Genomic DNA, 14786 nt, shown 5'->3' with positions numbered 1-14786 from the left:
GGTAATATGATGGCCAACAAAGTATGCAAATGAGATCAGCTGTGCGGGTGATTGTATGTGATTGTTTATTAAGGAGAGATCAGCTGGCGATAACCTGGTAGTCATCGATGGTTGCAATAGGCCCATTCTGTTCAAGGTTTTCAATGTTTCTGAGAAAGTTTGACAAATTAATAGAGCACTCTCAAAACAAAACACGTTTCTTACCAAGGCTCCGGGATCTCGTTTGCAGAGGGGGAATGAGACAACAGCCAATCAGATTTGGAGTTTACACACTGCCCCTTCTGCTATACTGACGGAGTTTCAAGATAATATCCCCAACATGTGGTTTTACTAATATATCTTTCAGGATGAGTGAATTAATTGAATTCCTTCATGTATTAATTTGCCTAGATAATTTAAAAACACAAGAGTTTGTCATTCCACACCTCGTGTTTGTTTTATTGCTATCTTGATCGGGGCCTGGATGATAGCAAAGAGCACCTTTTGTTTCGCTTGGCACATACTCTATTCAACATCTAGTCCACGTTGTTTCAACGTAATTTTGGTGTAAATGACTTGGAAACAATGTTGATTCAACCAGTGTGTGCCCAGTGCGGTAACCTGCCCACTTGACCCAGTTCCTGATCAAACAGTAGATTGAAGATACACTACATGACTATATCAGCCTCCACTCTTCTGGCAAGGCTTTCCACAAGATGTTGGAACATTGCTAAGCATTAGTGAGGTCGGGCACTGATGTTGAGCGATTAGCCCTGGCTCGCAGTCGGCGTTCCAATTCATCCCAAAGGTGTTCGATGGGGTTGGGGTCAGGGCTCTGTGCAGGCCAGTCAATTTCTTCCATACCAATCTCGACAAACAATTTCTGTATGGACCTGGCTTTGTGCATGGGGGCATTGTCATACTGAAGTAGGAAAGGGCTTTCCCCCAAACTATTGCCACAAAGTTGGAAGTACAGAATTGTCTAGAATGTCATTGTATGCTGTAGCGTTAAGATTTCCCTTCACTGGAACTAACGGGTCTGCCCAAACCATGGAAACCAACCCCAGACCATTATTCCTCCTCCATCAGACTTTACAGTTGGCACTATGCATTGAGGCAGGTCGCGTTCTCCTGGCATCCGCCAAACCCAGATTTGTCCATCAGACTGCCAGATGGTGAAGCGTGATTCATCACTCCAGAGAACACATTTCCACTGCTCCAGAGTCCAATGGCAGCGAGCTTTACACCCCTCCAGCCGACGCTTGGCATTGCACATGGTGATCTTAGGCTTGTATGCGGCTGCTCGGTCACTCCCTACGAACAGTTATTGTGCTGATGTTGCTCCCAGAGGCAGATTGGAACTCGGTAGTGAGTGTTGCAAACGAGGACAGACGCACTTCAGCAGTTAGCGGTCCCGTTCTGTGAGCTTATGTGGCCTACCACTACGCGTTGCTGCTCCTAGACGTTTCCTCTTCAAATTAACAGCACTGACAGTTGACTGAGGCAGCTCTAGCAGGGCAGAAATATGACAAACTGACTTGTTGGAAAGGTGGCATCCTATGACAGTGCCACGTTGAAAGTCACTGAGCTCTTAAGGCCATTCTACACTGTTTAGCTATGGAGATTGCATGGCTGTGTGCTAGATTGTATACACCTGTCAGCAACGGATGTGGCTGAAAAAAACGAATTAACTCATTTGAAGGGGTGTCCACATACATTTGTGTATATAGTGATCTAATCAATGTCCAACTGATGGCCCCATGTCCCCTACAAGTTAGAATGACACTCCATATCACATGGTCTCTGCTAATAAATGTATCAAAATGGAATAAAAAGTCTTTATGAATGAAGAAAGCATCCAATAGGAAATTGGGACAATCTTTTTCCGACAGGGAAAATTTTTTATAGTTGAAAAAAATATGTATTTTGTTGCATTATTTGAGCTTAACATTTTAATTTAGGGGAATCTATGAGGGAAAATATTTTGGGGGGATATTCTCAAAATACTGGTGATACTATTCATTTCCATGTCGGCTCTATGCTTGGAAATACCCTTGTCCGGAGCCAAGGAGACCAGTTTCAAACTCTCCCAAAAAGGGTTTAAAATTCTAAAACCTGTCAATAATGGATGCAAACAGAAAAATGATCATTTGACTTTAAATGATATTATTCTCAAAATGTTGATTCCTAAAAGATGTGTTGGGAGATTTGGTTAACTCCATCAGACTTGCCTATAACCCTAAATGAATCAGAAATGAGCAGGGTCAGCCATACCATAAGAACCCCTTATTGTATTGCATATTTAAATAATCTAATTTTAGAATGAAATAATCAAGGCATTTAAACACTTGTTGGACAGGAATTGTAAAATTCCGACGGAGTGTCTGACGGAGTTGACATAAATCCAGTTAGTTGCATTTTCTGAGAGAAACGTGGAGGTTGTTCCTTTACATGGTGTGATAGCTGATACTTTGGTCGATCTTCAAGGAGGTCTGCTTGCTAGCTAGCATCCGAAGTTATATGTAAAACATTTAAAAAACAGCTGTATGATTTAGTTTTCTCTGTTTCTCCTAAAACTACATGATAAGGTAGGCTATAATCATCCCTTGTAGTTACTGCAGTCTGCAGATAGATATTATTGGTCTATTCCGGGGTCACGAGTACTATCAGCACACCGGGCTGTCAGAGTCCATCTGTAGTGTGTGTTAGGTATGTGTGTGCGCACGCACGTCTGTGTACCAGCCAAGTTTCAAGAATGTAGAGGATTGTGTGTCATATCATGTGACTGAGTTTGGTGACCGTTTCCAGTCCAGTTTTCCATCTCCCTTGCCAGACCCCCCAAAGTCGGAGTGTGTCATCAAATTGAGTGAGAACTATGATTGAAACTCATTGCCACAGTGTGTAACGGTGTGTGTTTACGTCATAGGGCTTAGAGCCGCAGATAAGATTTACCACAGATAAGATTTCCAGACGGAGAGAGGGAAGGAGGGAGGGACAGAGTGGTGTTACACTGCCATCTCGCTCACTTGCTCTCACTCAGGGACTCAGATAGGCTGGTATACTGATTTTCTCTGCACTTACTCAGAGAAGCAACAGGGTCATGATGATCCAAAGCCTCCAGAATGGCTTCACTCTGGACAACCACTACCTCCGGGATCTGAAGGGGCCTGTCCCTGTGCCCACCCAATATGCTCCGAGCCTGGGTGTACACCGGGGGTCATGCCCTGTGGAGCCCCATAAGGACCAAGAGATCCAGAGGCATCGGTCTGCTCAGGCTGCTCCTCTCCTGGGCTCATGTTGTGTGCAAACCCCTGCACCTATGGATGTCCAGATGTGTCAGTCTATACAGCCATGCCATGCAGATCACCAAGGAGACCTGAGTGCTGGGCAGCTACTCAAATGGATGGACACAATCGCCTGCCTCGCTGGTCAGTATATAGTGTGTGTGTGTGTGTGTGCTGGTGCGCGCATGTGGCTGTGTGTGTACGTGTGTGTCTTTGTGTCTGTTTCCATGCAAAGAAGACAGACAAGTAGACCATGTAAAGTTCATGGAAACTTTACACCGCTATTCCCATCTGTATATGTATATTTAAATATCAGGTGGAGAGTTTCCTCTGGTGTAAATGCTGAGTAAATGTTAACAATATAGAGACTAGGAACAGTTCAGAGTTCAGGAATAGAAACGGATTAGATGTCAGGGGTAGTGTCTGCCACCTCACACACACCCCCACACACACCACCTCAGTTACGCAAGTAGTGTGTGTGTGACAGAGCTGACCTTCAGTGGCCATTGCTGGACAGACAGGGTAACAGCAGTGCACTGACCCCTCACCTACTAACATTCCCCTGTGTGTGTGTGTGTGTGTGTGTGTGTGTGTGTGTGTGTGTGTGTGTGTGTGTGTGTGTGTGTGTGTGTGTGTGTGTGTGTGTGTGTGTGTGTGTGTGTGTGTGTGTGTGTGTGTGTGTGTGTGTGTGTGTGTGTGTGTGTGTGTGTGTGCGCGCGCGTGTGCGCGTACAATAACACATAATAAGAGATTTGTGTTATCCACCATGAGGATGTTAAGGATTGGCATGTCACTGTAATTGTAGTTCGGGCCAAAGTTGGAGAGATGAAACATAAATACTGTAAATATAAAGATTAACAATGTGAGATAACTGTGTGTGTGTCCCTTAGCTGAGCGTCATGCTGGGATGGCATGTGTTACACTATCCATGGACGACATCCAGTTTGAGGAGACTGGAAGGTACGCGTCAACCAATCAGTCAATCAATCAATCAAATGCATGTAACGTTTTTAATATTTCTAATGTTGTTTGCAGGGTTGGTCAGGTGATCACCATCAAGTCCAAAGTCAACAGAGCGTTCACCACTAGCATGGAGGTAAGACTACACACACGCACGCACCCGCACACACCCGCACACACACACACACACACACACACACACACACACACATATGCACGCATGTACAAGTTTTATATATATTTCAATGTATAATATAACAATTGTGTGTTTAGGTTGGAATCCGTGTGTCAGTGCAGGATGTGAGGGAACATGTGGAGAGGTTGGTATGTGTGGCCTACTCCACCTTTGTTGGAAAGCCAGCGGGACCACAGAAAGTGTTGTTGCGGCCGGTGGAGGATCTGTGTTCTGCAGAGGAGCAGCTGCAGCATTCTCTGGCCTCAGAGAGACGAAGACTTCGCCTTTACAATGAACAGACCTTCAGTACCTTGCTACAAGACTACCACACACTAGCCAACGGTCAGTCTCTCTGTATTTCTCGCTCTCTCTGTCTAGACCTCTCTCTATTTCTCTCTCTCTCATTCTCTCTCTCGCTCCTCTCTCACATCTCTGTGTGTGTGTGTGCGTCAGCCTGGGATATTGTGTCCTAATCTGTATCGTTATCTTGACTTATGTTATCTTGTTCTGAGAGGAACTATAATTGCCCCTTGAACTCATTTTCAATCGGCAAATATAAACAAATAAATACCTTTGTAGCTGAGAAAGAGGAGAGATAGAGTTTGTTTGGTACAGTGCTCTGATGGAAAGGGCTAAGAGTCAGCAAGAGGACAGAAAAAGACATCCACACTCACATACACACCAACACAAAGAGAAGAGCCAACACATATTTTTTTTCAGATCCACTGGGCACAAACTGGTTGAATCAACGTTGTTACAACGTAATTTTTCAATGTGTTGTGACATGGAAACCATGTGGGGGAAAAAAGTGTTTCTAAAAACAGTAATCAATGTAAACTGTTGTTGAAGTGAAATTTCAGCCACAGTATTATGTCATCATGGAAACCACATTTCAAAATACAAAAACCTTATTATGTTGAAGTTGTACTTTTTAAACAATGTAAGATTTTGTAAGTTATATCCACTATCCAGAAAAAAACTATAGGCTGGGCAGCACCTCCTACTGGAAAATGTATCTATCTACAGCTACATGTTGGTCTCAGATCCAAGGTATTAACTAAGCCCAGCTGTTAGATCTGTTACCAATGTGCTATTGTGAGAATGATTGTTGAAAGATCTCCACTTAAAAACAAAATAGATTCACTGTTACCATCGAAGTCATTCCAAAGGGTAGGTTTAACAGAGCAAATGAAATGTGGCCATACTTTATCAATCATCAATGATGCTCTGTAAGCCTATATTTACAAAGACATCAACGGGAAATGTTAGATTGATCCCAGTAATCAACTAAGAATAGACCACACAATAGACCTGGGGTTTCAAGCTTGATTTAAAATATATTGAATTGTGTTTGGTTGTCAACACAACCATATATCAACATTTGAAGGAGATGCATATTCTGCTTGGATAGTTCCATCTGTACCACTGACTTAGTCTGGCTTTATTTCCAGTTTGTCTACAAATTAATCATTTATATGTTGGAGTCAACTCTCCATCTCAACCAAAAATCTAAGTTAGAGAATAGGACTAAATCAAATCAAACTATATTTGAAGTTCATTTAGAGTTTGATTTGATTTAGTCCTATTCTGTAACTTAGATTTTTGGTTGAGATGGAGACGTGACTCCAACATATGAATTATTAGTTTGTAGACAAACTGGAATTAAAGCCAGAATATGTCAGTGGCTCAGATGGAACTATCCAAGCAGACGTTATATGTGTTGACAACCAAACATAATTCACTATCACTTTTTTAAATACAATAAATAGTGTGTTAACTTGTTGATAAGTTAACACATGTTATATTAGATTCATGTCTCCAACTCAACCAAACATAACAGTGGCTCAGATGGAACTATCCAAGCAGTAGATATGTCTTTTTAATGTTGATATTTGGTTGCGTTGTCAACCAAACACAATTCAATACTACTTTTGTAATACAGCAAATAGCCTAAAGTTATGTAACATTCAACCTTAAAATGAGTAACACATCCATGGCCACATTGAGGTTAATATGACTATACATATCTTCCTATGTAATCGTATAAGTCATGCAAGTTGAAGATAGCGGGTCTGTGGAGATATTCACAATTTCTGTAATAATCTGCGCAATATCTCAAACAGCATTGATCACTTGCACCATGATGTACTTTTAATGTAATCTCAACTGGAATCCAGGTCATTTGGTTCTGCTATTAGATGGAGTACAGTGATATCATATTAATCTGTTGAATAAATAAACGAAATATCTGACATTTTTATTCCCAATTGAACTTTGCTGTTCTTTTAAATGGTTGAAAATGTAGTGATAACACATTGGAAATTCAATCAACCTTTGGCTGTCTTTTTGAGTGGGTAATCTCATTGATCAACATCTCAACCAAATATTACCAACAGCATACCACCCTGCATACCACTGCTGGCTTGCTTCTGAAGCTAGGCAGGGTTGGTCCTGGTCAGTCCCTGGATGGGACACCAGATGCTGCTGGAAGTGGTGTTGGAGGGCCAGTAGGAGGCACTCTTTCCTCTGGTCTAAAAAATATCCCAGGGCAGTGATTGGGGACACTGCCATGTGTAGGGTGCTGTCTTTTGGATGGGACGTTAAATGGGTGTCCTGACTCTCTGAGGTAGGGGTGTTAATCCCGGTGTCCTGGCTAAATTCCCAATCTGGCCCTCAAACCGTCATGGTCACCTAATAATCCCCAGTTTACAATTGGCTCATTCATCCCCTTCCTCTCCCCTGAAACTATTCCCCAGGTCGCTGCTGCAAATGAGAATGTGTTCTCAGTCAATTTACCTGGTAAAATAACGGATAAATAAATGACCCAATTATCCACGTTGAAATGACACAGTGTGCCCAGTGGGTTATCTATGTGTAATGCTCTCTGTCAGAGCCCCATGATGAAGCAACGTACATGTCTGTCTGAGGGATATTGCTGAGTTGGTGATTAGCTGTTCTAGACGTGTCATTGTATCTCTTTTTAATCCCCATGTCTGTACCTGTTCCTCCCCATCAGGTAACTATTCCTCTCCAGGTGTGTGTAGCAGGAGAGACCCGCTGTCTGCTGTGTCCACAGAGTTCACGCGTGTAGAGAGCATCGAGCTGGTACTGCCTCCACATGCTAATCACCATGGCAACACCTTCGGAGGACAGATCATGGCCTGGATGGAGAACGCAGCCACAGTGGCAGCCAGGTAGACAGACAGACACACACACACACACACACACACACACACACACACACACACACACACACACACACACACACACACACACACACACACACACACACACACACACACACACACACACACACACAACTAACCCTCTCTGTCTCTTCTCTCTCTCCAGTCGTCTGTGTGGCTGCTTCCCCTCTCTGAGGTCTGTAGACATGTTCCGCTTCAGAGGGCCCTCCTCTGTAGGTGACAGACTGGTCTTTAAGGCTGTGGTCAACAACACATTTAACAACAGGTAACACTTCTAGTAATCTGTCTTACCTTTCTGATAATCACATCCTATGGAAATGTAATTAGCACAGTATTTAAAATGTGTGTGCACCTGTGTGTATAGTATCGAGGTAGGTGTCCGAGTGGAGGCCTATAACTGTGAGGAGTGGACCGCGAACAAACCGCGTCACATCAACAGTGCCTTCCTCATCTACCAGCTAGCTAACACACCTGGTGACGTACCTGCCTTCCCCCAAGTCACATACACCACCCAGGACGGCGAGAGAAGATATCTGTCTGCCATTGTCAGGAAGAGAATACGCATGGCTAGAAAGCACATCCTATCCTGTAAGGAGGAGGCTCCTCTCTCTGTCCCCTGGGACAAAAGCAACCAGGTACTACAACCATGTAATGAACATGACACTACCTGCACCCATTGTTCTAGCCACATTGCTGCCATGCAGTGGTGTAAAGTACTTAAGTAGTACTTTAAAGTATTTTTACTTACGTATTTTTGACTACTTTTACTTCACTACATTCCTAAAGAAAAGAATGTACTTTTTACTCCATACAGTTTTCCTAACACCCAAAAGTACTCGTTGAATGCTGAGCAGGACAGGATTATTGTATTTTAAAAGTGATAGTGAATTAATGGTTGAATTCACACACTTATCAAGGGAACATCCCTGGTCATCCCTACTGCCTCTGATCTGGCATACTCACTAAACACAAATGCTTTGTTTGTACAGGATGTTAGAGTGTGCCATCTGGATATCTGTAAATTACTCTGGATTGCTTAATATAAGGAATTTGAAATAATTTATACTTTTACTTTTGATACTTAAGTATGTTTAAAATCAAATACTTTTAGACTTTTACTCAAGTAGAATTTTACTGGGTGACTTTCACTTTTCATCTTCTATTAAGGTATCTTTACTTCTACTCAAGAATGACAATTGAGAACTTTTTCTACCACAGCTGCCATGCCAGATGACAAGTTGTTTGAAGCTGAGATACACTCATTATTTCTCAGCTCACTGTCTCTCTCTCTCCTATCGCCCCCTGCAGGTGTATCTGGGCTATAACAACGTAGCAGCTCTGACTGTACTGGCTGGGAAACAAGACTGGGAAGCCAGCAGCATCAGTGACAGAGTAAGAAACACACAAATGCATGAACGGAGGCATTATATGGCAATTTTGTAAACGAGATTCTCTGTCCTTTTGGAGATGGACACCATTTTGCTTTTACGTTGACCTTTCTCTGTTGTATGTTTGTGTATCCAGGTCGCTGTGTATGTCCATGAGGAGGTGGAGCTGCTTTGTGTCCAAGTTCAGATGGAGGTCATGAGCTCTGCCCTCCATGCCTTCACCTTACTGGCTGACCTCACGCTGCGACCTCTTTGGGACAAACACTACCTGTAAGTATGACCAACACAGAGCTTTATATTCATTAAACTAACTAAACCTTTAACCTCACACCCCCTTCTTTCTGTAGGAGCTGTGAGGAGGTGGAGAGGGCGGATGAGGAAGAGACAGTATATCATATTAAATGCCCCCCCATCAATGGAGGCAAGAGCCGTGACTTTGTGTTCCTGCTATCAAAGAGGCAGCCCTGCAAAGACGGGTAAGGTTTCCTTCAGAATAATGTTTGTGTGTGTGTGTGTGTGTGTTCCTGTCTTCAACAGGGGTGATGGTTGTGATCATTCTGATTTCTGTAATTATACGTGTGTTTCTTCTACAGTGACCCCTATGTGGTGGCCCTGAGGTCGGTAACTGTGACAACAGTTCCCCCTGTGGAGGGTTTCCTCCGTAGCGAGGCCAAGTGTGCCGGTTTCCTCATCCACAGCCTAGGACTCAACAGCTGCAAGGTGAGGCAGACGCACCAACACACTGACTGCCTACGACACTCCCTTGGACCTCCGTGTAGTCTTGCTTTGTATGATTTTGTTTTGGCTTTCTCATTTGCCTAGTTGACACACACTACCTTTTCATCAAGGTCTACTCCCATCTAGTGATGGGAAGTTTGGCTCATTTTACTGACTTTGATCTTTTTGAGTCGTTCAGTTAAAAGAACAAATCTTTAAACTAATTTAGTTCATTTGATTAAGTAATACCCAGTGCATGCAAGACCCCCTACCGGCGAACGATGAACTGAAACCTCGAGTCATGACTCTACAAGCCTCTCAGAGTCACATCTCATTCACCAAAAAAGGCTTATTGGCGCTGTCATTTGTGACAACCTTGCAAAATTGTGATTTCAACTATGTACATGTGATTGCTAGTCATACATATACGATTATTCCTTGATTCCTTTGAAATGAGGTCTAGTTGCAGCCACAACAGGACTAGATTGTGAATGATTCTTGGTGTCATGCAACTGCTTGACTGCTGTGAGGGTGATAAGCACAATATCATTTGCGAACTGCAGAAGCCCCTCCCAAACGATTCATTCTCGAGTTCGAGTTTGTTGAGCAGAGGCTGTGCATGTTTTGGTTCGACAAAGTTGTATCCATCATAAGAATACATAATCAATGAATTGCATTCATATTTGCACCATGAGATCAATGAACAGTTCTTAACATGTATTCTTCTTCTCTATGCTACCTGCAGCATGGGCTATTTTCCTACGCGCATATGTGACAGACAGTTGTTGGTGAGAGCATGTCTCCAGAGCCACTGAGCTGGAGGAGCACTTATCAATCCTGCTGTAGAATTCATTGCGGCCAGCAGGTTGAACAAATTACTATAATGAGCGTGTCACTCAGAAAAACGAACGGGACTCTCGAGTCAGTAAAAAGAGTTGTTGAAAAATAACAAATTGTTGGCGAACTGCACATCACTAACACGCACGCACACACGGCACAGTCCATTAACTCCTACAGTCCCACCCCTGACACACGGCACAGTCCATTAACTCCTACAGTCCCACCCCTGACACACGGCAGAGTCCATTAACTCCTACAGTCCCACCCCTGACACACGGCAGAGGCCATTAACTCCTACAGTCCCACCCCTGACACACGGCAGAGGCCATTAACTCCTACAGTTCCACCCCTGACACACGGCAGAGGCCATTAACTCCTACAGTCCCACCCCTGACACACGGCACAGTCCATTAACTCCTACAGTCCCACCCCTGACACACGGCACAGTCCATTAACTCCTACAGTCCCACCCCTGACACACGGCACAGTCCATTAACTCCTACAGTCCCACCCCTGACACACGGCAGAGGCCATTAACTCCTACAGTCCCACCCCTGACACACGGCACAGTCCATTAACTCCTACAGTCCCACCCCTGACACACGGCAGAGGCCATTAACTCCTACAGTCCCACCCCTGACACACGGCAGAGTCCATTAACTCCTACAGTCCCACCCCTGACACACGGCAGAGGCCATTAACTCCTACAGTCCCACCCCTGACACACGGCAGAGTCCATTAACTCCTACAGTCCCACCCCTGACACACGGCACAGTCCATTAACTCCTACAGTCCCACCCCTGACACACGGCACAGTCCATTAACTCCTACAGTCCCACCCCTGACACACGGCAGAGTCCATTAACTCCTACAGTCCCACCCCTGACACACGGCAGAGGCCATTAACTCCTACAGTCCCACCCCTGACACACGGCAGAGGCCATTAACTCCTACAGTTCCACCCCTGACACACGGCAGAGGCCATTAACTCCTACAGTCCCACCCCTGACACACGGCACAGTCCATTAACTCCTACAGTCCCACCCCTGACACACGGCACAGTCCATTAACTCCTACAGTCCCACCCCTGACACACGGCACAGTCCATTAACTCCTACAGTCCCACCCCTGACACACGGCAGAGGCCATTAACTCCTACAGTCCCACCCCTGACACACGGCAGAGGCCATTAACTCCTACAGTCCCACCCCTGACACACGGCAGAGGCCATTAACTCCTACAGTTCCACCCCTGACACCGGCACATTTTGGACTTCTAACCCCTTTAAAACATTGTGTGTTTGAGCTACAGACTTCTTGGTTGGATTTGTCTATTAGTCTGTGTGATTAACGGAGGCTGAGTTAGAGAGGTGTTTGTGAGAAGAGGGCGGATTCTGAAGGGACCAGGGCCAGGACATTTGACAAAAACGTCTTTAGAGTCCGAATGGTTTGCGCTACAAACAATTAAAAGCTATCTATGAAAACCTGAGACTCTCACAGAACACACGTTTTGCTCTATGACTCTCAGAAGCCACACGGGAGTAGAAGGTAAGGGCTTCCTCTACGTAGAAGATCATAGGAAATCCCAGGACATATCAAATCAAATATAATCAAAGTTTATTTGTCACGTGTGCCGTAATTAATGTTGTCCTAGACTTGGCACTCCGGTACCGCTTGCCATGCGGTAGTAGAGAGAACAGTCTATGACTACGGTGGCTGGGGTCTTTGACAATTTTTACCCTCTGTAGTGCCTTGCGGTCGGAGGCCGAGCAATTGCCGTACCAGGCAGTGATGCAACCAGTCAGCATGCTCTCGATGTTGCAGCTGTAGAACCTTTGAGGAACTGAGGACTCATGCCAAATCTTTTTAGTTTCCTGAGGGGGAATAGGCTTTGTCGTGCCCTCTTCACGACTGTCTTGGTGTGTTTGGACCATTCTAGTTTGTTGGTGATGTGGACACCGAGGAACTTGAAGCTCTAAACCTGCTCCACTACAGCCCCATCGATGAGAATGGGGGCGTGCTCGGTCTTCCTTTTCCTGTAGTCCACAATCATCTCCTTAGTCTTGGTTACGTTGAGGGATAGGTTGTTATCCTGGCACCACCTGGCCAGGTCTCTGACCTCCTCCCTATAGGCTGTCTCGTCGTTGTCGGTGATCAGGCCTGCCACTGTTGTGTCGTCTGCAAACTTAATGATGGTGTTGTGGATGAACAGGGAGTACAGGAGGGGACTGAGCACGCACACTTGAGGGGCTCCAGTGTTGAGGATCAGCGTGGCAGATGTGTTGCTACCTACCCTCACCACCTAGTGTCTATAATACTGCAATAAGCTCACATAGTTGTCACTCACTAGTAGGATCTTCACTTCCCACAGAGCAAACCATCTGTACTTACAACATTCTTCTAAATGCTTTTTTGTCAGTTTTTTTTTTCTTTGGCGGATCTTTTTTTTTTTTACGGACAATTGTCAATAAAATTCATGAATGCAACTGTTTATTCCAAATTGGGTTCTACTTGTAGCCCTAGTTTCCTGAAAAGAAAATGGTGAAACAATTCATTGTGAGGCTAAATATAAAGTCATGCAGATAAATGAAAGTCATTTAAATGCCATTTTTTATAGGGTTAATAAGCACTGTATAATAACTTGTTAGCTTCCATCACGTCTTCATTAGCCCTCCATAGACCTCACTATTTATCAAATGTGTAAACACCAGGTGTGTCTTATTTTGTGTTCCAGGTGTGTTACTACAACCAGGTGACGTCAGGTGTTTTGCCGTATGTAGCAGGTAACCTGGCAGGCTGGTCCAAGTCTATGGAGGAGACGGCTAGTGCATGTACCACCTTCCTGGAGAGAGACCTCATCACTACCCTCTACTGACTCACACACTAAGCATGAGTCTATGATGGTGAACTGACACAGCAGCACAGATTCTAACAATACAGACCTGTCCATGGCTGCTAATACAGGTGTTACATTTACACTTACCCAAAATGTATTTGTGACGTTTCTGTAACAATTCAGAGCAAATTTAGCTCATGTATGTGGTGTAGGTCTTATTTAATAAATTTTTCTATAAATATTTAAGATGTTGATGCGAGTAATGTACAGTGACATAATGATACTCATAATGACAAAACCTATTCTGTAAATAACAAATAAAAGCTATATGTTTTACCTTGTATTTTTCTCTTTGACAGCTGGGGATGGAAGAGATTACATCACTAAACAGGAAACCTATAACAAAGAGGGCTAGCAGACAAACACATCTTTAGATACAGGAGAGGATAGAGGGACTGTTTAACTCCTCCTTTATTAAAAGGAAATTCATCATATACAAAATAAATTCATAATATCAGTTGAACTTATCATGTCATTCACATAGATCCAACACACCTCTCCTTCTCCTGTGACATCAGACCAAGGCACTACTTGGGCTGCTCAAGAACGTTTTGGGGAAATGTGTCGTTCAGTACAAGCCGTTACTGAACATGGCAAATGTTTAATTGAACTGAACACACCCTTGTTAGCTGGTGTACAGCACACCACAGTCTCCAGTCTAATATAGTCTAGTCCCTCCATATGAATCATATACATTCCAAAAACGGTGTCCACGGTGTGAGAACACAGACCTCTTTCAAGAGAAGCTATCCATTTCCACTGACTATGGATCTGTGGATGTTCTTTTTTTAATGCTCTGAGCAAGAACAGTGACCTTCATGGATTTAGTCCTGGGATGTGCAGTCTGCTCTTTGCTAGTCAGTCCTGTCCAATCTGGTGAGTCCTTTGGGTTGATTGGCAGGTCAGAAGATCACTACCTTGGCCTGTTTGGGAGGGAGTTTCTTCACAGGCACGTGCACTTCCTCATGGTCAGCACTCATGTTATTGAACAGCCAGCCCAAGGTCACTTGCTTAGCTACAGGGGTATTGGACAAACACACATCAGTCAAGTAACATCTTGGAGTGCATTAAGGACAGAAACTGTACAGAACTTTCAGATAGAAATAGATTAAATAGAACAGACAAGAAGGACATACAGATAGAAATATATTGTATAGAACTGACAAGAGAGGGATATTCAGAGAGAAATATATTGTATGTAGAATAGGTTACTAACATGCAGCCTGGTGCTCAGGACAATCCTTCTGGATGTGTTCTACTGAACCACACACAAGACAACATCCTTCTACAGATAAGGAGAAGAGACAATGTTATGGATTGTCTGTCTGATGTATTTGCATAG

General features: G+C 44.0%; 1 protein-coding gene across 2 annotated transcripts; it reads left to right on the top strand.

The window, feature by feature from the left end:
* Nucleotides 1-2870: 2870 nt before the first annotated feature.
* Nucleotides 2871-13838, top strand: LOC109868824 (acetyl-coenzyme A thioesterase). Of its 2 annotated transcripts, XR_004205048.1 has the most exons (13): nucleotides 2871-3407; nucleotides 4154-4223; nucleotides 4299-4359; nucleotides 4497-4740; nucleotides 7415-7592; nucleotides 7750-7869; nucleotides 7969-8239; nucleotides 8913-8996; nucleotides 9129-9262; nucleotides 9340-9468; nucleotides 9586-9712; nucleotides 13283-13512; nucleotides 13744-13838. XR_004205048.1 is itself a non-coding variant. In XM_031803154.1 (12 exons), the coding sequence occupies exons 1-12, from the start codon at nucleotides 3080-3082 to the stop codon at nucleotides 13421-13423; spliced, it is 1887 nt and encodes a 628-aa protein (XP_031659014.1). In that variant the 5' UTR covers nucleotides 2871-3079; the 3' UTR covers nucleotides 13424-13720. The 2 variants fall into 2 exon arrangements, 1 of the variants encoding a protein (XP_031659014.1); XM_031803154.1 differs by lacking the exon at nucleotides 13744-13838 and having other exon boundaries at nucleotides 13283-13720.
* The last annotated feature ends 948 nt before the right edge of the window (nucleotides 13839-14786 follow it).

Source organism: Oncorhynchus kisutch, linkage group LG23, assembly GCF_002021735.2.
Source record: "Oncorhynchus kisutch isolate 150728-3 linkage group LG23, Okis_V2, whole genome shotgun sequence".
Taxonomy (NCBI): domain Eukaryota; kingdom Metazoa; phylum Chordata; class Actinopteri; order Salmoniformes; family Salmonidae; genus Oncorhynchus; species Oncorhynchus kisutch.
Note: the sequence above shows the minus strand (reverse complement) of the source record. Positions and strands in the feature narration are given on the sequence as shown.

Bases quoted from the DNA above. Each gene is read 5' to 3' on its own strand.
- LOC109868824 (XM_031803154.1), top strand. From the start codon at position 3,080: ATGATGATCCAAAGCCTCCAGAATGGCTTCACTCTGGACAACCACTAC. The intron at 4,360-4,496 runs GTAAGACTACAC...TTGTGTGTTTAG, and splicing joins CGTTCACCACTAGCATGGAG to GTTGGAATCCGTGTGTCAGT. The intron at 7,593-7,749 runs GTAGACAGACAG...CTCTCTCTCCAG, and splicing joins GCAGCCACAGTGGCAGCCAG to TCGTCTGTGTGGCTGCTTCC.